The 26,958-nt window shown below is 45.4% G+C and overlaps 1 protein-coding gene across 2 annotated transcripts in view; it reads left to right on the forward strand.

Annotated features, from left to right (window-relative positions):
• Positions 1 to 16,593, forward strand: part of LOC118362284 (matrix metalloproteinase-15-like) — a 28,603-nt gene extending 12,010 nt beyond the window's left edge. For both annotated transcript variants that reach the window (XM_052480493.1, XM_052480503.1), the window contains exons 5-10: positions 3,279 to 3,440; positions 3,836 to 4,197; positions 8,223 to 8,361; positions 10,092 to 10,242; positions 10,544 to 10,662; positions 10,963 to 16,593. In XM_052480493.1, the coding sequence (XP_052336453.1) occupies positions 3,279 to 3,440; positions 3,836 to 4,197; positions 8,223 to 8,361; positions 10,092 to 10,242; positions 10,544 to 10,662; positions 10,963 to 11,447 (1,418 nt within the window). In that variant the 3' untranslated portion in view covers positions 11,448 to 16,593. The remainder of the gene's footprint in view (positions 1 to 3,278; positions 3,441 to 3,835; positions 4,198 to 8,222; positions 8,362 to 10,091; positions 10,243 to 10,543; positions 10,663 to 10,962) is intronic.
• Positions 16,594 to 26,958: the final 10,365 nt, after the last annotated feature.

Here is a 26,958-nt window from a genome sequence, read left to right on the forward strand (position 1 = left end):
GCTCAAGCCCCAACCCCAGGTCCAGCTCCAACCTAAGCTCAAGCCCCAACCCCAGGTCCAGCTCCAACCTAAGCTCAAGCCCCAACCCCAGGTCCAGCTCCAACCTAAGCTCAAGCCCCAACCCCAGGTCCAGCTCCAACCTAAGCTCAAGCCCCAACCCCAGGTCCAGCTCCAACCTAAACTCAAGCCCCAACCCCAGGTCCAGCTCTAACCTAAGCTCAAGCCCCAACCCCAGGTCCAGCTCCAACCTAAGCTCAAGCCCCAACCCCAGGTCCAGCTCCAACCTAAGCTCAAGCCCCAACCCCAGGTCCAGCTCCAACCTAAGCTCAAGCCCCAACCCCAGGTCCAGCTCCAACCCACCCCCAGCTCCAACCCACCCCCAGCTCCAACCCTAGCGCCAGCTCCAACCTAAGCTCAAGCACCAACCCACTCCCAGCTCCAACCCTAGCGCCAGCTCCAACCTAAGCTCAAGCCCCAACCCAACCCCAGGTCCAACCCCAGGTCCAGCTCCAACCCAACCCCAGGTCCAACTCCAGGTCCAGCTCCAACCCACCCCAGCTCCAACCCTAGGTCCAGCTCCAACACAAGCCCCAGCTCCAACCCCAGGTCCAGCTCCAATCCCAGGTCCAGCTCCAACCCACCCCCAGCTCCAACCCTAGCACCAGCTCCAACCTAAGCTCAAGCCCCAACCCCAGGCCCAGCTCCAACCCTTCCCCAGCTCCAACCCACCCCAGCTCCAACCCTAGCACCAGCTCCAACCTAAGCTCTGGCCTCAACCCCAGGCCCAGCTCCAACCCACCCCCAGCTCCAACACTAGCGCCAGCTCCAACCTAAGCTCAAGCCCCAACCCCAGGTCCAGCTCCAACCTAAGCTCAAGCCCCAACCCCAGGTCCAGCTCCAACCTAAGCTCAAGCCCCAACCCCAGGTCCAGCTCCAACCTAAGCTCAAGCCCCAACCCCAGGTCCAGCTCCAACCTAAGCTCAAGCCCCAACCCCAGGTCCAGCTCCAACCTAAGCTCAAGCCCCAACCCCAGGTCCAGCTCTAACCTAAGCTCAAGCCCCAACCCCAGGTCCAGCTCCAACCTAAGCTCAAGCCCCAACCCCAGGTCCAGCTCCAACCTAAGCTCAAGCCCCAACCCCAGGTCCAGCACCAACCCAACCCCAGCTCCAACCCTAGCGCCAGCTCCAACCTAAGCTCAAGCCCCAACCCAACCCCAGGTCCAACCCCAGGTCCAGCTCCAACCTAACCCCAGGTCCAACCCCAGGTCCAGCTCCAACCCAACCCCAGGTCCAACCCCAGGTCCAGCTCCAACCCAACCCCAGGTCCAACCCCAGGTCCAGCTCCAACCCAACCCGAGGTTCAACCCCAGGTCCAGCTCCAACCCAACCCCAGGTCCAGCTCCAACCCCAGGTCCAGGTCCAGCTCCAACTTAACCACAGGTCCAACCCCAGGTCCAGCTCCAACCTAAGCTCAAGCCCCAACCCCAGGTCCAGCTCCAACCCAACCCCAGGTCCAGCTCCAACCCAACCCCGGGTCCAACCCCAGGTCCAGCTCCAACCCAACCCCAGGTCCAACCCCAGGTCCAGCCCCAACCTAAGCTCAAGCCCCAAACCCAGGTCCAGCTCCAACCCAACCCCAGGTCCAACCCCAGGTCCAGCTCCAACCCAACCCCAGGTCCAACCCCAGGTCCAGCTCCAACCCAACCCCAGGTCCAACCCCAGGTCCAGCTCCAACCCAACCCGAGGTTCAACCCCAGGTCCAGCTCCAACCCAACCCCAGGTCCAGCTCCAACCCAACCCCAGGTCCAGCTCCAACTTAACCACAGGTCCAACCCCAGGTCCAGCTCCAACCTAAGCTCAAGCCCCAACCCCAGGTCCAGCCCCAACCCAACCCCAGGTCCAGCTGCAACCCAACCCCGGGTCCAACCCCAGGTCCAGCTCCAACCCAACCCCAGGTCCAACCCCAGGTCCAGCTCCAACCTAAGCTCAAGCCCCAAACCCAGGTCCAGCTCCAACCCAACCCCAGGTCCAACCCCAGGTCCAGCTCCAACCCAACCCCAGGTCCAACCCCAGGTCCAGCTCCAACCCAACCCCAGGTCCAACCCAGGTCCAGCTCCAACCTAAGCTCAAGCTCCAACCCCAGGTCCAGCTCCAACCCAACCCCAGGTCCAACCCCAGGTCCAGCTCCAACCCAGGTCCAGCTCCAACCTAAGCTCAAGCCCCAACCCTAGGTCCAGCTCCAACCCAACCCCAGGTCCAACCCCAGGTCCAGCTCCAACCCAACCCCAACCCAACCCAATCCCAGGTCCAGCTCCAACCTAAGCTCAAGCCCCAACCCACCCCCAGCTCCAACCCCAGGTCCAGCTCCAACCCAACCCCAGGTCCAACCCCAGGTCCAGCTCCAACCCAACCCCAACCCAACCCCAGGTCCAGCTCCAACCTAAGCTCAAGCCCCAACCCACCCCCAGCTCCAACCCCAGGTCCAGCTCCAACCTAAGCTCAAGCCCCAACCCAACCCCAGCACTGAGCTTTCTATTTTAGACACATTATTTTGGAAGCCATGTACAGTACATGTCTGTCTTTCATTCAGTTACATAAGTATACACTACTAGCTTGTAATGTTTCCAGCGCCGTTTGTAGCATTAATTAATGAAGTGTTCTGGCTCCTGAACCAACACACGGTTAGTTAGAGGATGAATAAAGACACATTGTGTGAGATGCCGCCTGAATGGCTTGTTCCACTCGTTGTCTGCCATTCCCCCCTTGAGGAAACCGTCTAACTCCGTTAACACTTCCTGCTTGTGGTCACAGCTCAAGTGTCAGTGGTGTTACACAAGGGGACTTCTCACCTTATTCACTCACTGTCTATTTTAGGTTTAGTCGTGACGAGGTGTATACTTCTTAAGTGCCTTGAGTATGATAATGACTATCCTTCTCTCTCTCTCTCTCTCTCTCTCTCTCTCTCTCTCTCTCTCTCTCTCTCTCTCTCTCTCTCTCTCTCTCTCTCGCTCTGTCTCTTTCTATATTCTATATCACTCTCTCTCTCTCTCTCTCTCTCTCTCTCTCTCTCTCTCTCTCTCTCTCTCTCTCTCTCTCTCTCTCTCGCTCACTCTCTCTCGCTCTGTCTCTTTCTATATTCTATATCACTCTCTCTCTCTCTCTCTCTCTCTCTCTCTCTCTCTCTCTCTCTCTCTCTCTCTCTCTCTCTCTCTCTCTCGCTCACTCTCTCTCTCGCTCTGTCTCTTTCTATATTCTATATCACTCTCTCTTCTCTCTCAGGTAATGATCTGTTCCTTGTTGCTGTACATGAGCTGGGCCATGCCCTGGGCCTGGAACACTCCAACAACCCAATGGCCATCATGGCTCCTTTCTACCAGTGGATGGAAACGGACGACTTTCAGCTGCCCGAGGATGACCTCAGAGGAATACAACAGATATATGGTGAGTTGGCCCTCCATAACAAAACTACTGGTGTATGGACCTGAAAATGTTGACTGTAAGAGCTTTGGTTTTCAGTGTTTTAGTCTGTTTGGGCACTGCAGTATAACTGTATAAGAGTGGGGGGGGGTTCCAGCCCAGGGCACCCCTGTGATTAGAACCCTGATTTGAGTTGGAGTAGTCGGAGGTCTGTGTTTCGACTACATTCCTCCTGGAAAATCAGCCTACTGACTCACATATCCACTTATCAAGCTTGGGCAAAACCAGGACACAGCTACCAATTATGAGATCAGTTGGAGGACAAATCTCTGAGCCCTTGATTTCCTTGTAGTATTTTTGAGTGGAGAGTAACCTCTAACTGCTTTTCTTTAATGCGTTTATCACTTTATTTTCTGCAGGTCAGCCAGACGGTACACCCACCCAGGCTCTTCCCACTGTCACTCCTCGCCGGCCAGCCCAGCCAGACCCCAAACCCCCCAACTCTCCACCCAACTCTCCCCCCAAGTCACCCCCCAACTCTCCACCCAACTCTCCCCCCAAGTCACCCCCCAACTCTCCCCCCAACTCTCCACCCAAGTCACCACCCAACTCTCCTCCCAACACTCCGCCCAGATCTCCCCCTAACTCTCCCCCCAACGCCCCACCCCGGAAGCCAGACAATCCCCACACGACTGACCGCCCGGACCACTACGGCCCAAACATCTGTGAAGGAAACTTCGACGCGGTCACCATGCTCAGGGGAGAGATGTTTGTGTTCAAGGTGAGGACCTCAGACTGCCCCCACACACACATGAGATGAGTTGATTCAGTCTCAGTGCTGCTGCTAGGGACTGATGCTCTTGGATGGCTGCATGACCTACCTACTGTCACTAGCTGGCTACCACCCGGTTACTCTGCCATGCACCTTAGAGGCTGCTGCCCTATGTACATACTGAAGTCTTGGAATACGGGTCACTTTAATAATGATTGCATACTGTTTAATCCACTTTATATGTATATACTGTATTCTAGTCAAGGCCTATCCTATTTAACTATAGCTGTACATATACTATTCTTCAGATAAACTACATATTCTATCCATATATTGTCTATATGATCTATACACCCCGTCACATATATATACAGTATATATATATTTATACTCCAGACTCCGACATCGCTCGTCCTAATATTTCTATTTCTATATTTCTTAATTCCATTCTTTAACTTTTTAGATTTGTGTGTATTATTGTGTATTGTTGGATATTACTGCACTGTTGGAGCTAGGCACACAAGAATTTCGCTACAGCCGCAATAGCATCTGCTAAATATGTGACCAATAAAATGTGATTGGATTTGATCTAGTAGGTAATTTGATCAAAGGCTGCTCGTATTGCAGCCAGTGAGCGTGATAACCATGATGCTGTCTGTCTGTGTCTCTCACTAGTGCAGTAAAAGCTGCTATCCCCAGGTTAGGAGCATCTGGAGAGCCTTATGGGAAGGTGGATCAGGGCCTGGGTTCAATTCGGCCCTAAGCATGTTGTAAAACCCCAGAGCCGTTCTATTTTATGACATGGAGCCCCGTAAAGAGGAGAGGAGCAGCCCTCTCTAGGTCTCAGATGTGCCTGAACAACTGCAGGACCAACCAGTCCAGCTGTGGAGATGGCTCTCGTTTGAACCATTTGTTAGGCCATTTGCCAACAGCTGGAGAGAATTTCACTGTTTATGCTTCAGTTGAGGTGGTCAACACTTCTCTTTCAATGAAAAGAGCCGGTGCTTGACTTGGGCAGGAGCTCGCCGGAGCTGAGTACCGGCACCTAAAATGTTCTACTGCTTGAGCTCCTGCACTACTTATAGAATATTAGCTCAAAAGTACTGTGGAGCTCCTGCACTACTTATAGAATATTAGCTCAAAAGTACTGTGGAGCTGCTGCACTACTTATAGAATATTCGCTCAAAAGTACTGTGGAGCTCATGCACTACTTATAGAATATTAGCTCAAAAGTACTGTGGAGCTGCTGCACTACTTATAGAATATTCGCTCAAAAGTACTGTGGAGCTCCTGCACTACTTATAGAATATTAGCTCAAAAGTACTGTGGAGCTCCTGCACTACTTATAGAATATTAGCTCAAAAGTACTGTGGAGCTCCTGCACTACTTATAGAATATTAGCTCAAAAGTACTGTGGAGCTGCTGCACTACTTATAGAATATTAGCTCAGAAGTATGGTGGAGCTCCTGCACTACTTATAGAATATTAGCTCAAAAGTACTGTGGAGCTCCTGCACTACTTATAGAATATTAGCTCAAAAGTACTGTGGAGCTGCTGCACTACTTATAGAATATTCGCTCAAAAGTACTGTGGAGCTCCTGCACTACTTATAGAATATTAGCTCAAAAGTACTGTGGAGCTCCTGCACTACTTATAGAATATTAGCTCAAAAGTACTGTGGAGCTGCTGCACTACTTATAGAATATTCGCTCAAAAGTACTGTGGAGCTCATGTTCCTCTTATAGAATATTAGCTCAAAAGTACTGTGGAGCTGCTGCACTACTTATAGAATATTCGCTCAAAAGTACTGTGGAGCTCATGTTCCTCTTATAGAATATTAGCTCAAAAGTACTGTGGAGCTGCTGCACTACTTATAGAATATTCGCTCAAAAGTACTGTGGAGCTGCTGCACTACTTATAGAATATTAGCTCAAAAGTACTGTGGAGCTCCTGCACTACTTATAGAATATTAGCTCAAAAGTACTGTGGAGCTCCTGCACTACTTATAGAATATTAGCTCAAAAGTACTGTGGAGCTCCTGTCACTCTTATAGAATATTATCTCAAAAGTACTGTGGAGCTCCTGCACCTACATGTAAATATAAACAATACTCAAAATGAGTGCCGGCACCTATTTCAGTCCAAGTCAAGCACTCTCACTCTACTGAACTTGGAGTTGGATGTCACTTTTTCCCACAAACTGCCATTTGCCCTGACTTCAGTTATCGGTCTCTCACCAACTGTCTCTGTGGGAGAGGGCGGAGGGGGTGTAACGTACAGGCAGCATAGAGTTGAAGGGGTGTGACGAAAAGAGTCATCTTTGACTGTGCTGTGCTCTTTTGTCATCGGGCTTTATTTGAAGTACACATGCATTAGATTACGATCGACTGTAACGTCACAAAGCCATCTCCTGCTAATGCCCTCAGCCTATTTTAGGAAAGGTACCATCAAGCCCAGACTGTCTCTGACATTGAGCAGTGTTCATAGTAAATAATATCTGGTCAGTTCTCTTTTCTCTTGTCCGCCAGTGAGGCTCCACAGTCAGTACATTTGACTAGTGGGGGTGGGTTTTTTTCAGAATCGTAATTACACTTCTGTTATCCTCTTCTCTTCCTGCCTCTCCATGTTCACAGAAGATTGGAGTAGATTGGATGCAGGGCAGGTCTGCTTTAAATTATGTTCTGTTCACTAACAGGCTGCGCTCCCCGCTTCAAGGACAAAGACAAGAGCTGCTGCCAGGAGGATGCAACTCTTAGCTTTTACCATTAATGCTGACAGCCAATGCTATTAACTTACCACTAATGAATGAGCGTGCAGATCTGTGAGGTCATTTTTGGAAAGCACTCCTAGGCCTACACTGAGAGGGCGATTTCCCTCTTGTACCGTTTCAGACATGTTTTGTGCTGACTTAAAACAAACAGAGCAGTTCGACCAGTTTAACTACTTTATATAAGTCCTACTCGTAAAACGCTCCTCATGCAACATGCAGCAAGCCCAAACCAGTTCCCACAGTAATTGGACATGCGATCTGCTCAGTGCTGTGGTCGTGGGTATTAATAGCCTTCAAGCATTAGTTATTTCATTGTCCGTTCTGGCAGGCTTGTCATGTAGTGCAGGCATTCGGATGCGCTTGGGATCCCGACCACCCAGCAGCAGGCTTCTCCTGAACCCCAAACGCTGCTGGAACAGAGCCTGTGTTGAAGTCAGGTGACAGAGAGAGTACGGGCTAGAAGCTGTTTCCCTCACCTTTTAAATGGAACTTGAATGTGCCCTCTCTTTCTATAGACGGGACCCTACCCTCTCTTTTAGACACCGCAGAGTGTGCCGTGGTGGTGAAATGAAAAGGGGGGAGTGTGTGGTGTGGAGAAGGGTAGGGGGGTTAGTGGATGTAGAGGAGGGGGGCTGGGTGTTAGAACAGACGGTTTCATTTTAGAGGCCCTTGGCTGCGTTCCTCGGTCTGGTTTAGATATTAGACAGATATCTGAAGTCATCTCAAGGTCTGGGCCTGAGCCAAAGAGATGGAGGGAATGTGATGGTCAAGCTCGGACGCCCACCGCACCATGTGACTAGGGACTTACTGAGGACACACTGAGTGAGAGAGAGAGAGAGAGAGAGAGTGAGTGCGTGTGTGCGGGGATGTTTAAGTAGTGTATGCGTACGTTATTGAAGTATTTCTCCTATTGATTGATCCAAACTGTTGAACGTAACTGTGAAGACTTCCTCCTCCAGGCAATGTGCTGAACAGGCTCTGATAGAGAGGGGATGTTCAGGAACTACCAGGCACGTGGCCCATCATGTTTGGCACTCTCTGTTCCTCTCTCCCATACGGCTCTACAATTTATGGATAACATGATGGTACTAAACTGCTGATACTCAGTGCTGTGTCCATATCTGGCATGCAGGCAGCAGCTCCCAGCTAGGTCTGGAGCTCCAGAGAGCATGTCACAGGCAGGGTCACAGGTTAGAGGTCATGCTGAGCATTAGAGCTCCAGTGGATGTGCCATCTAACGGCTCTCCCCGCTCTTTTTCTGACAGGGTCGCTGGTTCTGGAGGGTGCGGAGGAACAGGGTGCTGGACAACTACCCAATGCCCATTGGTCACTTCTGGAGGGGACTGCCTGGGGACATCGATGCAGCCTACGAGAGACACGATGGGAAATTTGTCTTCTTTAAAGGTTTTTGTTCTCTCCTAATCGTTGTACCTCACGTGCACGCACACGTAAGACTATAGGCTAGCGCACGCACACATGCACACGCAGTTAGTCATTGTTGTTTTTGAAATGAGGGTTAAACAGAAGAGAAATAGTTCAACTCAGAGGACCGAAACTGTGTTTGTTTATGTGTTGAAGTAGCAGAAAAACAACTGAACGCTTTGGTTACACTGTAATGAAGCAATGTTGCTGATACTAAAATAGATTCACAAACATTGTTTCAGTCCTCTGTGTGTATTTGCATGTATTTTCTTTTCACGCCAGTGTGCCTTGGAGCCGAAACCTAAAGCTGTTAGTATTTTCCACATTACTATTTAATTACAGTTTAGTAGTGAGTAAACATTGCTAGTTCCACATTAACACTTATTTTTGCAGACAATAAGTGTTCCTTGATCTCCACGTTCACTTCAGCTTGGAGCCCCAAATGTATTGTAACCCCGGATAATATATTATGGACAAACGGTCTTTGATAGAAGAGATGATGTTTCTGTCGAAATGGAAAAGATAATGACATCGTTAAGTTAAAATGGGAGGACTGCAGATCCCTAGAGTTTTGTGCTAAAATGCAATCGGATTGGGCTAGACAGGAGATCTCCATGGTGGCAGTGAATGCTCATTGGCTCGAGCTGTAATCCTCCCCAGACCTCCTCATTCGGTCACAACTACCTCTTACCTCCCTGCACCGTTGCCATAGAAACCGTCCCATGTCCACTAACATGTAGGTTTTTCACTTAAATTCTGGATCATTTTCCCTCATTATATTGACATAAAAAGAGCTTTCGCTGCTATAAGGCTTCCTCCCAGAACTCATTGCAGCTTTCTATTGATCCCCCCACCTCCTCCCCAATTGATAAACCACACACAATAATATCCTTAGGAGAACCAACACAATATGATTTGTCAGTAGAGGTTATTATAGATCCCGCTGGCATCTCTTTGTTCCATGGGTTTTGTAACCAGAAACAGTGAAAGACAGATGGAGGTAGTGAAACCGCTTTTTGGGGATACGTTTGAGGCTGTAGTTCTTTAAGACAGCTGGCTCGCCCTAAAGAAAGTCTCCAGGGCAAGTGATGTCATTGGCAAGGCCTTCTGAAATTTGGAAGACAGCCATAGGAAAGAAACTAAGGGACAAAAAAGTTGGCCTGCCACATCTGGCAGATGTGAGTGAGAGAGTTGCATCAGCCGTTTGTTTCCAGATGCTGACTGCAAAGGTTTTTGTTTTCAATGAAAAGCTGGGCCAGGAGAACAGAAAGCAGGGCATACGGATGGTGCCTCTGTGTCTAACATACTGTAAAACAATAAAAAACGACTCGCCATGTCCTCAACATTTCCACTCGAACCACTTCAAATGCATTATATCTAACCAAAGCTGCGCATAAACGCAATTTCACTCTCTATAATGCCTGTAATTGGCGCATGCTAGCCAGCGAATAAACAAGACTGTAATGTAACGGCAGGTTAACAGTTTCCATAGCAATCTCCAGGATGATGAGTGGTAGTTGTTGGAAAGGGAAAGTCCCTATGCATTGCTCCACAAAGGACCGTTAACCACGAATGCCTTTCTCCTTCCCTGCTGAATTATTATGTCCCGCCCAATATCTGTCCTCCCTTTTCTGTCATCTCCTTGACGTCTGTTCCCCCACATCACTGTACTTCTCCTCTCCTCTCCTCCCCCTCCTCTCCTCCACCTGTAGGGAATAAGTACTGGCTGTTCAGGGAGGCAAACCTGGAGCCTGGTTACCCCCAGGAGCTGACAGACTACGGCAGGGACATCCCCTATGACAGGATAGAGACAGCCATCTGGTGGGAACCATCAGGTTTCACATACTTCTTCAAAGGAGACTGGTAAGGAAGGGACTCTCCCAGTTATCTGTGAATTGTTGCCCTTTTCCACGTTGACAGATGGGAGTTTCCATCATGTGTTTACTACTGTAAATGGTCTTCTATTGTTTTGGCTTTGGAATCTGTTTTTGCACGATTACGATGGTATGATCTCTTGGCATGTAACGATGTGGCGTCATCTCTTTTGTGCTGACTGCTTTGGCTTAGAAGACACATACACTCTGAGTTCTATATGAATGCCTGATTTAACATAAGCGCTGAATAGGGGTTTGACATACTGTCATTCTCTCCCTCTCGTCTCTAGGTACTGGCGCTTTAATGAACAGTCCCGTGCAGTCGACAAGGACTACCCCAAGCCAATCAGTGTGTGGGGCTCTGCGGTCCCGTCCTCTCCCAAGGGGGCTTTCCTCAGCGATGATGGAGGTGAGAGAGGCGAGAGGGTGGCCAGGAAAATGCCAGTAATGAACTCTTTGAACAAAGGAGAAGGGTGGGTCTGGTCAATAAGAGAGAGAGAGAGGGGGCTTAGTGTAGGCAATATGAGCTGAGTAGTGACAAAAGTGACATCTTGAAAGGATGAAGAAAAAGACAACGTTTTTTTGGCTGTCTTTCTTTCCCCCAGAACTGTACTCTATTTACTGTCTCACTCAATGCCGTGGATAAGTATTTGATTATCATAACAGCGTATTTAGTACTTAACATCTTGCCCCTGTCTTTCCCTCACAGCTTATACATATTTCTACAAGGGATCCAAATACTGGAAGTTTGACAACCACAGGATGAAGAGTGAGCCGGGCTACCCTAAATCCATCCTGAGGGACTTCATGGGCTGCAGTGTGGACCTGGACCCAGACAGAGACGGGGACACCGACGCAGGCCGCAAGGTCCCCGACGTGGATCGCCCGCCCTTCAACCCTGATGCAGGCCGGGACAAAGACAAGGAGAAGGACAAGGAGCGGGACAAGGATCGAGACCGCACCAACGATGTAGACTATAAGGACGAGAGAGAAGAGGAGACCAACGAGGTGGACGTGGTGCTGAAGATCGATGAGAGCGAGACGCGCACTATGAACATCATCATGGTGACAGTACCCCTGGTCCTGGTGCTGTGCATCCTGGGACTGATCTACGCCATCATCAACACACTGAAGAGGAAAGGAGCTCCCAAACTGCTGGTCCACTGCAAACGCTCCATGCAGGACTGGGTGTGACCTCTGACCCACTTAATAACCCCCCACCTGAATCCTATCCTCGTTCCTCCATCTTCTCATCCAAAACATGGTAGTAGAGACATAAGTGCAAATACGTACACACATATGCATACACACACTCACACACACAGCACACATAAACACATACTCCTAACTCGTCCCCTCCCATGGTGCTCTCCCCAATGAGTTGACTGTAGTCTATTTATATCAGAACGTTTGCACATTGTTTTTTGTTTTTGTTGTTTTGTTCATATTGTGTGTGAGTCTCTTTTTTTTCTAAACCAGGAAGTGTCTGCATTATTCTCTCTCTCTCCGCCCCATTACAGGGGGTTTCTCTGAGAAAACTTCCATCTGGTTCTTGGATTAACCTTTGAAAGGGAAACAGAGACAAAACAGAGCGATAGAGAGAGACGGCAGCGCAGAATGAAGGGAGTGAAGGAGGTTTGATTCTGTGAAAAGCAGAGAGCCCCCCCCTTCCACTCCTCCTCCCTCCCTCCCATCTCCTCCCTCACTCAGGACTCCTTCAGCTGAAGCAGGCCTACTGCAGGTCAGGTATCAACAGGAGAGAGAACAGTGTAAACAGTGTCACTTTTTGAACTGCAACTCACCCAATGCTTTTTATCACTACACCTTCCATGTTGAACAGCCACTAACTGAACTTTTGGTTTTCTCATCTGTTTTTAATTCAAGGGCACCATGGATGATATTGGAAATGTTGTCCATACTTTATAGACAACTTTCACAAACGTTTGAGTTATTCAACCAAACATGGTCCCGTGGTGCCTCTTTCATTTCAAACCTTGTTTCGGTCCTATTAAACCGTGGCAATGAGAGTTTGAGTTGTTATGATAGGGAAGGGTTGGAAAAGAAAGGCGCTTCTTTCCCAAAAAATGTAAGACAAAGGCAATTCACTGTGAAATGACTGTGTGGGACTTGAGGGAGCAGTTGCGGTACTGAGGAAGGAGAGAGACAGGGTATTGAATGAATATCCACTGGGCAAAATCTGGTTGAATCAATGTTGTTTCCACGTCATTTCAATGTGATGATGTTGAATCAATGTGGGAAACTGATTGGATTTGCAAAAAGTTATCAACGTAAGGGAATCTAATTTTCTAATTTTCCCACCAAACGTTTAACCTAAATCCAATCCAGCTAGCACATTGGGAACGAAGCCAAACATTTTTTAAACGTTCTGAGAATGTAAGTGAACATTTAGCCTGTTCTGGAAACGTTCATTTTTAGGTTGCTGGGAGGTTGCGAGAACATTTTACTATGGTTCCCTGAAAGTTTTCCTGTGAGGTTTTTTGTTCATGTTCTGAGAATGGAAATTATAGGTTATTTGAAGGTAATTAAATAAACTTCTGGGAATAATACTTTTAATACCACTGCTAGCTTAGGTTAACTGTTTTGAACTCCAAGCACAGATAGGACACATGTTAATTCATCTTCTTATGATTAGGAACTTATGATCTTCTGCTCTCTATCCATGGAATTAGTCCATTGATGCTGAGAACGGAGTGTATATGTTTTTAAATAACATTCTTAGAACGTTCTTTGAACGTTACTAATATTTTCTTGTGGTTTTTATGGAACATTTTCTTAATGTTTCTGAGAACATGACTTTAAATAGAACCACGAGAAAACCTGTAGAAAAAGTCCTTCAGAAGTACCGAAATTCTCACAGAAGAACTTTGTTTCGTTTCGTTCTCTGATCGTTCTGAGAACATGGCTTTAAATAGAACCATGAGGAAACCTATAGCTAATGTTATGATGCAGTACTGAAATTCCAACCTAAGAAACATGGTTATCAGAACGTTGTGTGCTAGCTGGGTACCCCGCACCATTCCCAGAACATTGTGAGAAGGTTTTATGCAAAAATAACCATAGGACAACCACGCTCTCACCAAGCTCTAAGAAACATATGGTTCTCAGAACATTATGTGCTAGCTGGGAATGACATGCTGAAATGTTTTGTTGATTTCATGTTGAATTGAAGTTAGTTGACAACTCAACCAAAATTACATCAAAACTAGAGTTTGAAATCATGTCTGTGCATAAGAGATTGACTAATGCTTTTAATCTGAGAAATATTTGGAACAAATGATACTTCAGCCTCCCCTGAAATGTATTAATAAATATAATTCAAGTAATGTACCACACAATGAGCCCTCTCTCTGTAATACCCTCTCCCCTAGATTTAAATAGATTGGAGGGCCTCTCTCGCTCTCTCTCTCGCTGAGCTTGTTCTAGAGAGTTAGTCCTCTGAACATACAGCTAATCCTCTCATTTAAAAACAGCAGGTGTTTTTAAATATTGTTCAACCCCAGCCTCGAGTCTTAAGCCTTCTCTGTACCAAAGCAGGCTTCTTTTCATTTTCTGAGAGGTCCAAACAGAGAGACAGACTTTACCAGAGAGGGAGAAGGGGGACAAGAGAGGTTGTGAGAGGCTAGAGATCTACTAAAAGAGTTCAAACACAGAAACCTTATCTGTTAAGTATTAGGGAAGGCTTACGGTCTGTTCCTGGATTGTGTTACCCAGATGTTGGTGATTGTCGGAAGGGGTTGGGAAGGCTGCAGGGCAGGTTGAGTGAGAGACCAGAGGTCCCTTCCTACAGCTGAGTAGGGCAGTGGGAGGAGTGAGGGAGAGGAGCTCACTGGGGACCCTTATTGGCACTGTGTCATACTGTATGACTCACATTCACTAGCTCCAGAGAAGGAACTGTGGAGTCTATTCTGATACCAAAAGGAAATAGTAGCATGCAGTGTATGTGACCTCTTTATTTCTCACATTGTTATGTATTCCCTATGCTCTTCTCTTCGACCATTAAGGCCCATGTACAGTACACATACGTCAAGTAGATTTGCTAGCAGCCCTCTAAAGATACTGAGAAAGGTGTTGCTGTAAAGTAGAGATAGGTCATTTTATACTCATATACCTGACAGGTTTCGCTGTTTACCATCTGTCAAACAGTAGTTGTAATGAGCATGTCTGTCTGAGGCATTGACGGGGGTAGGGGGGGGGTGTAGAGAGGATGCCGTGAGATGCTCCCATAATACCACTGAGATGGCGGATGGCCAGTTAAAAGGGCTATTATAAATATTCTTGACAGCGGAGAGGAATCACAGTCATGAGACGTCCTGCGTGTGTCAGTGATGGATCCCGCTCGATGGGGTTGCTAGGAGACCAACTCCGTCCCATTGCCCTCTCATTGTGCTGCGAGGTTGAGAGAGGAGTTAATCAGAGGTAAAAGCCTTCCCTCTCTCTTCAACCCCCTGCCTCCCCCACCCGTCCCCATCCACCCACCCATCCTGTCCAAATCAATGGGAACTCACCATCAGCAGGCCTAGAAGGTATCTGGACACACTCAAAAAATGCTCACTCATTGTCTGAGACACAGTCCATGCCTTACTCGCTCTCTCTTTATCTGGGATAGCTCGTATCTTTGTGCCTGTATGGCGTAGACTATCTCTGCGAGTTCCAGGCCGTAGTGGCCTATGTGGCTGTTTGTGTTCCCAGTATGTCTATCTCTTAGTGTGGATTTATTTTACAACTGTTTCTCGGTGTGTCTGAGACGTCTCCCCAATAAGACACTGTAGTCCCCAACCGATGCCTGCCTAAGAACTAGCTCGAGCAGATGCAACAGAAATGTGGGAAATTTCACAAAGGATATGCCTGCTTGAAGTAAACTAGAGCCTTTAAAAGAGCACTCTGGGATTGAGTCCAAGACTGCTTAGTTTTGTTGAACTTTTTTTTTTCTCATGCAATGCAAAATACAGCAATGAAAAATACAGTTATGAAATATTATGTCAGGGAATGATTGAGGTATCAACACTCTGTGTGTATGTGTTTTGTGTGGGTATGTATATTTTTGAGTGCTATTACTCTGTAGTCTCCTTATAGCCTTATAGTAATAACTTCTTCCTCTCGCTCTCTGTTGAACACCACTCTACTCTTCTGTGCTGGTCTGGTCTGAAGCCTCTCTGAAGCCCGTCTAGGCCCAGTCTTGGCCCCAGGGGGACTGTAACAATGGGCTCTCTCACAAAGTGCAGCATTGTCCTCCATGCTGTCATTGCTCCAGCTCAGAAGGAAGGCAGGCTGAGCCCTAGGCCAGGATCGGGAAGCTTCCTTTCTTTCTTCCTTCCTTCCTCCCACAATCCCACTCTGTCCCAACCCCACAGCTCTGTCCTGGTCAGGGAGGGAGCAGAGCAGCCAAGGCAGTCTGATGTTTTATATCCAAGATAGAGAGGAACACAGCAGACTATGTTCATTCTATATATTCCATTAGTTGTTGTTTGTGGCCAGTGCATTTCACAGGCATCCTGTACAGTTGCTTCATATCATGTCTCACAGTTAACCACTAGCTTGACAAAATTGTTTTGTTATTCATTGCAAACAACAACCACACAGGATGCCAAACTGATCTTTATAGGGAGAAAGAGAGATATGTTAGAAAGAGGACATGGAAGACATGTCAACAGAAAGGGGTTCAGTTTGATCCTTGCTTTCAATTTCTCAGTCCTCTGTTAGATGTTTGTCAGATCCAGAGGTTGGTGGGAAGATGATCGATGCGCTTTGACTTGAGTCTCGATGCCTCAGCTCCAGACACACTCAGTGGGTGTGCATCCCTATCCCAGAGCGCATCTCACCTTACTCACTCAGCTGAGCCTGAACAACTGAAACCACATGCTATTAACTCTCAACTGACATACGGTAGACTGCTCCTCCCAGATCCTTGGAAAACCAGGCAACTAAACACCTACCAGGTTATGGCAGCGCAGCGTTACATCGCGCAAATGTTTTAAAAACGTTACAGAAATGTTGTGTGAAAGTTACTACCCGGGCAATGCTTCAGTGAGTTCGTTTTTTTTTCAAACCTCACCACGCCTATTAACATTGATGGGATGAAAATAAAAAGTTAATTTGTCTGTATGATTATCATGATTATTTGTAATATTAATTTAGAATTTTTCTTTGAACTCCGTATGATTCTTTTTGTACTTTGAATAACATTCCGTATGTGTTTTTATTTTATTTTGCTGTAGAAAGTGAAGATTTTATACATTTGTGTTGTGTGTTCACCTCTTGTTGAGTGTGTTGACTATCCATGCTGGACATGTACACAATAAAATGCTCTAAAAACAAAGAAGTCTACTAGTCGAAAGCGATCCTGCATTTTCTGCACTATCCCAATGACCTACTCATGATGCGACTTTGTGTTTGATGCTTGGCACTGCACCAATACAGAAGCTGTGGGACCATGATTTATTGTCTCTGCCATAATGTAAGATTCCCAATTGAGGACTTCAGTAAACAAACAAACTGTTTCCTGACAATGGTCCCACCCCTTCTTCAAACTCTCCCTGATCTAAGATCACAGTCCGTGGCCAGGGCCACACTTCCGCTTTCTCAAGAACCATGGACCATGGGAAACTAGGAGGGAGATTTGGCAGCAACAGACCAAATACTACAGAGATGAGAGGAAGCAAGTACAGTAGTTTGGTCAGAGCAGGTGCCCTTCTATACAGTCGTAACCTATAGTTGAAGTCGGAAGTTTACATACACTTAGGTCATTTAAACTTGTTTTTTAACCACTCAACAAATTTCTTGTTAACAAACTATAGTTTTGGCAAGGTGGTTAGGACATCTACTTTGTGCATGACACAAGTAATTCTTCCAACTATCTGTTTACAGACAGATTATTTCACTTATAATTCACTGTATCACAATTCCAGTGGGTCAGATGTTGACATACACTAAGTTGACCTTTCCTTTAAACAGCTTGGAAAATTCCAGAAAATGATGTCATAGCTTTAGAAGCTTCTGATAGGCTAATTTACATAATTTGAGTCAGTTGGAGGTGTACCTGTGGATATATTTCAAGGCCTACCTTCAAACTCAGTGCCTCTTTGCTTGACATCATGGGAAAATCAAAAGAAATCAGCCAAGACCTCAGAAAAGCAATTGTAGACCTCCACAAGTCTGGTTCATCCTTGGGAGCAATTTCCAAACTCTTGAAGGTACCACGTTCATCTCTACAAACAATAGTACGCAAGTATAAACACCATGGAACCAAGCAGCCGTCATACCGCTCAGGAAGGAGACGCGTTCTGCCTCCGAGAGATGAACGTACTTTGGTGCGAAAAGTGCAAATCAGTCCCAGAACAACAGCAAAGGTCCTTGTGAAGATGCTGGAGGAAACCGGTACAAAAAAATTCTATATACACATCAAAATGAGTCCTATATCGACATAACCTGAAAGGCCCGCTCAGCAAGGAAGAAGCCACTGCTCCAAAACCACAATAAAAAAGCCAGACTATGGTTTGCAACTGCACATGGGGACAAAGATGGTACTTTTTGCAGAAATCTCCTCTGGTCTGATGAAACAAAAATGGAACTGTTTGGCCATAATGGCCATCATTATGTTTGGAGGAAAAAGGAGGCTTGCAAGCCGAAGAATACTATCCCAACCGTGAAGCATGGGGGTGGCAGCATCATGTTGTGGGGGTGGCAGCGTTATGTTGTGGGGGTGCTTTGCTGCAGGAGGGACTGGTGCACTTCAAAATAGATGGCATCATGAGGTAGGGAAATTATGTGGATATATTGAGCCAAAAACTCAAGACAGTCAGGAAGTTAAAACTTGGTCGCAAATGGGTCTTCCAAATGGACAATGACCCCAAGCAAACTTCCAAAGTTGTGGCAAAATGGCTTAAGGGCAACAAAGTCAAGGCATTGGAGTGGCCATCACAAAGTCCTGACCTCAACCCTATAGAAAATGTGTGAGCAGAACTGTAAAAGCATGTGCGAGGAAGGAGGCCTACAAACCTGACTCAGTTACACCAGCCCTGTCAGGAGGAATGGGCCAAAATTCACCCAACTTATTGTGGGAAGATTGTGGAAGGCTACTCGAAACATTTGACCCAAGTTAAAGTTTAAAGGCAATGCTACCAAATACAAATTGAGATTATGTAAACGTCTGACCCACTGGTAATGTGATAAAATAAATAAAAGCTGAAATAAATAATTCTCTCTTCTATTATTCTGACATTTCACATTCTTAAAATAAAGTGGTGATCCTAACTGACCTAAAACAGGGAATTTTTACTAGGATTAAATGTCAGGGATTGTGAAAAACTGAGTTTAAATGTATTTGGCTGAGGTGTATGTAAACTTCCGACTTCAACTGTATATCCAAATCATGACAGAGAATATATGGTAGATTGAATGAGATTTATTTATAAAGCCCTTTTTACATCAGCCGATGTCAAAGTGCTATACAGAAACCCAGCCTAAAACCCCAAACAGCAAGTAATGCAGATGTGGAAGCAGATGCACATTCACAATCATATTCAAATATTTACAATGCCTCCCGAAAGTATTTGCACCCCTTGTGTTTTTCCACATTTTCTTGTGTTATATCCTGAATTTAGAAGGGATAACATTTAGTTTGTCACTGGCCTACACACAATACCCCATAACGTCAAAGTGGAATGAAGTTTAGAAATGTTTAGAAATTAATAAAACCTGAAAAGTCAGTAAGTATTCAACCCCTTTGTTATGGCAATCCTAAATAGGCTCAGGAGTAGAAATGTGCTTAGCAAGTCACAAGTTGCATGGACACATTGTGTGTATTAATAGTGTTTAAAATATTTATTTAATAGCTACCTTATCTCTGTACCCCACACATACTATTATCTTAAGGTCCCTCATTCGAGTAGTGAATTTAAAACAGATTCAACCACAAAGACCAGAGAGGTTTTCCTATGCTTTGCAAAGGGCACATACAGTATTGGTACTGTAGATTGTTAAACAAAGCAGACATTGAATATCAGGTGTCCTTCCTAACTCAGTTGCCAGAATCTGCTCAGAGATATCACCATGTGGCCAATGGTGACTTTTAATCAGTGACAAAGTTGAATGGCTGTGATAGGAGAAAACTGAGGATGAGGATGAATCAACATTGTAGTTACTCCACAATACTAACCTAATTTACAGAGTGAAATGAAGGAAACCTGTACATAATAAAATAAATATTCCATGCATCCTGTTTGCAACAAGACACTAAAGAAATTTTCACTTTTTGTCCTGAATACAAAGTGTTGTGTTTGGGGCAAATCCAATACAACACATTACTGAGTATCCCTCTCCATATTTTCAAGCAAAGTGGTGGCTGCATCATGTTATGGGTATGCTAGTAATTGTTAAGGGCTTGGGAGTTTTTTAGGATAACAAATAAACATAATGGAGCTAAGCACAGGCAAAATCCTTGAGGAAAACCTGATTCAGTCTGCTTTCCACGAAACACTGGGAGCTGAATTCACCTTTCGGCAGGACAATGGCCTAAAACACAATGTAATGAATACTCAGGTAGAAAAAGGTGTAGATTCACAAGCAGAGCACGGCAGGTGTTTATTTCACCTTAGCAGAAGGCAGGAATCGTGGTCACAGGCAGGCAATGGTCATACACAGATAGGCAAAACAGGCAAAACAGGCAGGTGAATCAAAACTAGGACTGAAGGATATAACTGGTTGTCACAAACAAGCTAGTAAAAGGCTTAGTAGAGTCAAAAGGAACAATACCTCACAAAGGCACAAACAGAATGAACTGAACTAAATAAGGAGCTGATGAGACCAGGTGGGTAACTAACACGTGAAATCAATGAACAAAAATGAAAGACAGGGCTTCTTTTTTCACCTTTATTTAACCAGGTCGGAAAGTTGAGAACAAATTCTCATCTACAATTTCGACCTGGCCAAGAAAGCAAAGCAGTTCGACACATACACAGAGTTACACATGGAGTAAAAAACATATTCAATAATACAGTAGAAAAATAGGTATATATACAATGTGAGCAAATGAGATGAAATAAGGGACATTCAAAAACACTAAGAAACAGAATACAAGGTTGACTAAGAAAATAAATACTGAACCTTACACACAAGGCTAAATCTACAGTACACTGAAATTGCTTACCAAGAAGACAGTAAATGTTCCTGAATGGCCCAGTTGCAGTTTTACTTTTATCAGCATGAACGTCGATGGTGTAATGAATTTCCTCCTCTTCTTCCGAAGAGGAGAAACGGATCAGAGGACCAATACGCGGCGTGGTAAGTGTCCATGGTTCTTTTTAATACGTTAAGGTACACATGAACAACTGACTACAAAAAACCAAGACATGTGAAAACTCAAAACAGTCCTATCTGGTACAGAGACAGGAACACTCACCCACAAACACACAGTGAAACCCAGGCTACCTAAGTATGATTCTCAATCAGAGACAACTAATGACACCTGCCTCTGATTGAGAACCATACTAGGCCGAAACATAGAAATACCCAAATCATAGAAAAACAAACATAGACTGCCCACCCAACTCACGCCCTGACCATACTAACTAAATACAAAACACAGGAAATAAAGGTCAGAACGTGACAGATGGCAAGACTTGAAAATGGTTGTCTAGCAATGATCAACAACTAATTTGACAGAGCTCGAAGAATTTGAAAAGAATAATGGTACAAATATTGAACAATCCAGGTGTGCAAAGCTCTTAGAGACTTACCCGGAACAACGCACAGCTGTAGTCGCTGCAAAAGGTGTTTCTAACATGTATTGACACGGGGTGTGAATACTTACACAACCATTCAAAAGTTTGAGGTCACTTAGCAATGTCCTTATTTTTTAAAGAAAGGCAATTTTTCTGTCCATTAAAGTAACATAATTGCCTAAGGGTTTTTTAATGATCAATTAGCCTTTTAAAATGGTAAACTTGGATGAGCTAATACAACGTGCCATTGGAACACAGGAGTGATGGTTGCTGATAACGGGCCTCTGTACGCCTATGTAGATATTCCACAAAAAATAACAGCCGTTTCCAACTACAATAGTCATTTACAACATTAATAATGTCTACCGTCGCAAAATGGCTACATATTTTGCCCTGATGCGATTAGACCTCTTTGTAGCCATTTTGCAACGGCTCCGCTAATGCATTTCTCGTAGGCCTTGTCAGGGCTTTGAACCTGCTGAGCTCTAATCATTTCCCGAACCTCTACCTAGAATTGAGCACCTGGCCTAGGCCTTGTTGTGGCAGCTCAGTTGGTAGAGCATGGCGCTTGTAACGCCAGGGTAGTGGGTTCGATCCCCGGGCCTAGAATGTATAATGACTGTTGGATAAAAGCTCTAAATGGCATATGTTTTTTTTTTTTTTTTTTTTTTTTGTTAAATTAGCTCACTTATACTGGCTGCTCCCCTGAGCAGTGGACTAATTATTACCAGAAATACCTAACCACAGCTAAACAAACCTTGTTATTAACCTCACATACACACCTGTTAGGCCTACATATTGCACAAACCCACCTGTTACTGTACTACTGTACCTACCATATATAAAAATAGTAAGTTAATACGTAATATTCTGAAAAAAGTAGCTAATGGTATGTCCTTATCCTGTCCCCTTAACCACCCTTTCTATTTCTTCATGTCTGTCTTTGTCCAACCGTATGGAAGCCCTTTCCTGCACAAAGAACATCAAATTTGACTACTAATTTGACTTATGAGACAGTAAGTCATAATTATGAGATAGAAAGTCATTACTATGAGACAGAAAGTCATATCTTTTAGAAATCTAGTCATAATAATGAGATCCCAAGCCATAATTATTAGATGGCAAGTCAGATACATTTAGGCAATCTGTATCACATAAATCATACATTGTGTGTGTGTGTGTGTGTGTGTGTGTGTGTGTGTGTGTGTGTGTGTGTGTGTGTGTGTGTGTGTGTGTGTGTGTGTGTGTGTGTGTGTGTGTGTGTGTGTGTGTGTGTGTGTGTGAGTGAGAGAGAGAGTTTGTGGTGATATTGTTCCATATGAATGGATTGGAGAGTTTTGTTGATGTGAGTTGGTGCCTGTTTTATAACATCTGGTTGACATCCGATTTAATATCTGGTTGACATCCGATTTAATATCTGGTTGACATCCGATTTAGTGAATTGATCCATTCAATTCAATTCGTTAAAGGGGCAATCTGGGATTGGTACACCCTGTCACGACTCCGACCGAAGGTGGCTCCCCTTCCCGTTCAAGTGGAGCTCGGCGGTCAGTCGTTGTCACCGGCCTACTAGCTGCCACTGATTCTTTTCTCCCCCTTCTTATGTATTTATTGAGTACACCTGTTTTGAGTTGGTTATAATTAGTTGGGCTTTATTAGTCAGCCGGCCTGCCCGTTTCTTTGTGCGGGATTGATTATTGTTACCCTGGTGTTTGCTACAGACGTTCGTGTATCTAGTGCTAGACTGTTTTCATTCCCTGTGTCTGGGGCATTTTGTTTGAGCACCCAAAAGTGGGGTGGCCGTGGTTCACCGTGTGTGCATTAAAGGAGCACTTTAATGAACTCTCTGCTTTCCTGCGCCTGATTTCACCCTCACGACACCCAGGACCTTACACATCCATTTATTTTTTTTTACATTGAAATGATTCATATATAGACATTGATTATTTAAGAATACAACTTAGAAATTCCCCATGAGCATCGGTCTAACCCCATCAGAACCCAAAATATATGCTTTTTATTCCATTGTTTGGAAACAATGTAATTCTGGACAAACACTGTACAGCTTCAAAAAAACATGGTAAAACTATCATTTTGATGCCATGGATGGTCCGCCATTGCATCCATATGTGAGAGTCCTTGCGTCTATGAATTTGAGAGGGGTTACCCTATCCCTCAGCTGTTTACCAAACAAAGTGGCGATGAGAACGATTTTTGACTGTTTGAATACCAGATTACCCCTTTAAAAAGCGTCGACCTGCAGGGCTATTCAATGTCCATGATCCAGACTTACTATCCCATAATAATGACTTACTAATTAATTATGATTATTACATAAATATGACTTACTGTCTCATAACTCCTAGTCAGAATTTGGGGTGTGGCGGGAATGGGCCGACCCTCTTAGTGTTAAAAAGTGAGGTAATGGTGTAATGTGCAGAACATCTGCTGTAGCATGATATGTTTGGGCACTTGGCAAAAACAAAGTAAAGGGAGAAATGCCTCAATTTGTAGCAGGACCAACCCATTACTCATAAACTACACATGCATATGGAGTGTGTGTTAGACTTTGAGCAAACAGAGTGCACATATGGAATGGGAACATTAGATGTGTTTCGATCAGTTTGTGGCCTAAATGACAGCTAAATACACTTTCTCTGGAGTCCTATTTGCTTATGTCTAGATTGCTTAATGAAATGGGTACATCGAGGGAAATTCACTTTGTTTAATGTACTGAAATTTGTGTCCCTCTTGGATTTTAGGCATCGTGGCATTGCAAGCTGTGACATCTGGCCCATGCTTGCTCATGATTAGACTCCACCTGCTTTAGGGCAGAGAGGTAACCTTGTAAACAGTCTGAGTCTCAGTGGAGCACCAGCTCTGTTTCTGGCCCACAGCAAAAACAGCCACCTCACCGCCACGCTTACTCAAGTCCCGCTGGCTCAAACCACGCATGCAGGCCGGCACGCACAGGAGAGAAGGACACTAGAAGGGTTCAAGGGAGGATGATGGATGTTGATTATAGTCATGATGGTCAACAGTGATCCTCAGTACATCTGTAGTGTATTCCTCATCAGACAATTATTGTTCCCCACGCTTGCGTGTTCGTATACAGTCCAGGGTCAGAGGAAGTGGCTCCGTTAGGGTCACATGATCTATCCGGGTCACTCTTTTTCCCGAGAGAAAGTTCTGTCCTTGTTGCCATGGCAACAGGGTCCTGTGGACCCTGAGTTCTAACTCTAGTTCCCGCAACCCCCCCCCCCCAGCTGTTGTGACATTTGAGTGTGGAGGACTCAAGAGAGACACGGACCTCACAACTGTATTGGAAGTACACAGATAGCGACTGTAGGATGTTTCCTATTACCCAAATTGTCTGTCCCTAACATTACCAGAATATACCACATTTTTATGAAGTCCCAGATTAACTGGAAGGCCGCACGAACGTTGTCATCTGTCAGAGTAATTTACTGTTTACGCCGTTTAAAGTACAAAGGGCTCCAGATGAGGAAATAAATGGTAGACCTGATATGCGTGTTTTATGATGCAGGCCCCCTCTCCTCTGTATAGTAAAACCCTGTGGAACCCTGTTTAACCAGAGGTTTATGTTTAGGAGAGAGGTGGTAAGTCTTCCCTCTCGGAACTCCATGTCACATTAAACACAAGCTTCACAACCCCAGGGATCAGCCTGGAACACAGAGGGCATCGACCAAGCGTCTATTAAACACACCCTCTGATAGTGGAACCTGTAACACTGTGTGTGTGTGTATGCGCGCGCGCGTGCGTGCGTGTGTGGTTATGTGCATGCTTGTGTAGTTATGTGCATGGGGGTGTATGTTTAGTTATTGTGCACCTATGTGTGTGATGCACCCACACAGCCTGTATATAGAACAGGTGTATGTTGGACCCCTGAGTGAATGAGTGAGCAGAACCAGACCGTGGTCTGACTGATGCTAAACCCATTACGGTAATGAGGAGGAAAGGCTATGAAATGACATGGTGTAATTGGGTTAAAGAGGAGAGCATCATGAGGGAATCTTACTGCTGACGTCATATGGTGGCAAGCACACGGCCTCTCCATAAAGAAGCTATCACAATATGCGTGTGACTGGGTCAGGGAAGTAATGTAGCATTTAGTGTTGTGAAGATTGCTTGGTGACCCGTCAAAACAACGGCCGAGCCACAAAATACCATTGGGTTTAGTAAAATGGGCATTTGTGGTGAAAATAATCAATTTGTTTTGTAGTTCATCTCGGCAACTGATGTTTTTCAATGCCTCAGTATAGGGGGCCATGGCAACAGATTCCACACCTGCTCACATGCCATTCACCATGTCCATGACAAAAGCCTTTATCAAATCAAATCAAATCATTTTTGGGGGGTCAGATGTTATTGTGAGTGTAGCGAAATGCTTGTGCTTCTAGATCTGACAGTGCAGCAATATCTAACAAGTAATATCTAACAATTTCACCACAAATACCTAATAGACACAAATCTAAGTAAAGGAATGGAATTAAGAATATATAAATATATGGATGAGCAATGTCAGAGCGGCATAGACTATGATAGAGTAGATAGTATAGAATACAGTATATACATATGAGATGAGTAATGCAGGGTATGTAAACATTATTAAAGTGACATTATTAAAGTGACTAGTGTCCCATTTATTAAAGTGGCCAATGATTTCAAGTCTGTGTATGTAGGCAGCAACCTCTCTGTGCTAGCGATGGCTATGGCCATGATATGAAAGCTGTTTTTCAGCCTCGGTCCCAGCTTTGATGCACCTGTACTGACCTCACTTTCTGGATGATAGCGGGGTGAACAGGCAGTGGCTGTTGGTTGTTGTCCTTGGTGATCTTTATGGCCTTCCTGTGACATCAGGTGCTGTATGTGTCCTGGAGGGTAGATAGTTTGCCCCCAGTGATGTGTTGTGCAGACCGCACCACCCTCTGGAGAGCCCTGTGGTTGTGGGCGGGGCAGTTGCCGTACCAGGCGGTGATATAGCTCGACAGGATGCTCTTAATTGTGCATTTGTAAAGGTCTGTGAGGGTTTTAGGTGACAAGCCAAATTTCTTCAGCCTCCTGAGGTTGAAGAGGCGCTGTTGCGCCTTCTTCACCACACTGTCTGTGTGGGTGGACCATTTAAAAATCAAATCAAACTTTATTTGTCACATGCGCCGAATACAACATGTGTAGACCTTACCGTGAAATGCATATTTACAAACCCTTAACCAACCGTACAGTTCAAGAAGAGTTGTCGTGCCCTGACCTTAGTTATCTATGTTTTTTGTATGATTTTGGTCAGGTCAGGGTGTGACGAGGGTGGGTATGTGTGTTTTTGTCTTGTCTAGGGGTTTATCTATCTATGGGGTTTTATGTATGTCTAGGTATTTGTAGGTCTATGGTGGCCTGAATTGGTTCCCAATCAGATACAGCTGTTTATCGGTGTCTCTGATTGGGGATCCTATTTAGGTTGCCATTGTCCATTTTGGTTTTGTGGGTTATTGTCTATGTGTCGTTGCCTGTCAGCACTCGTGTGATACACTGTAGCGTCACGTTCATTTTGTTAGTTTGTTTTGTGTTATTTCTTCATTTAAAGAGGAATGTATTCATATCACGCTGTACCTTGGTTTCATCGTTATGACGAGGAACTTGAAACTCTCGACCCGCTCCACTCCAGCCCATTGATGTTAATAAGGGCCTGTTTGGCCCGCCTTTTCCTGTAGTCCACAATCAGCTCCTTTGTCTTTCTCACATTGAGGGAGAGGCTGTTGTCCTGGCACCACACTGCTAGGTCTCTGACCTCCTCCCTATAGGCTGTCCCATTGTTGTCGGTGATCAGGCCGACCGCTGTTGTGTCGTCAGCAAACTTAATGATGGTGTTGGAGTCGTGTTTGGCCACGCAGTCGTGGGTGAACAGGGAGAACATTTCAGTTTGCCAGTGATATGTACGCTGAGGAACTGGC

This window comes from Oncorhynchus keta, chromosome 2, assembly GCF_023373465.1.
Source record: "Oncorhynchus keta strain PuntledgeMale-10-30-2019 chromosome 2, Oket_V2, whole genome shotgun sequence".
Classification (NCBI taxonomy): Eukaryota; Metazoa; Chordata; class Actinopteri; order Salmoniformes; family Salmonidae; genus Oncorhynchus; species Oncorhynchus keta.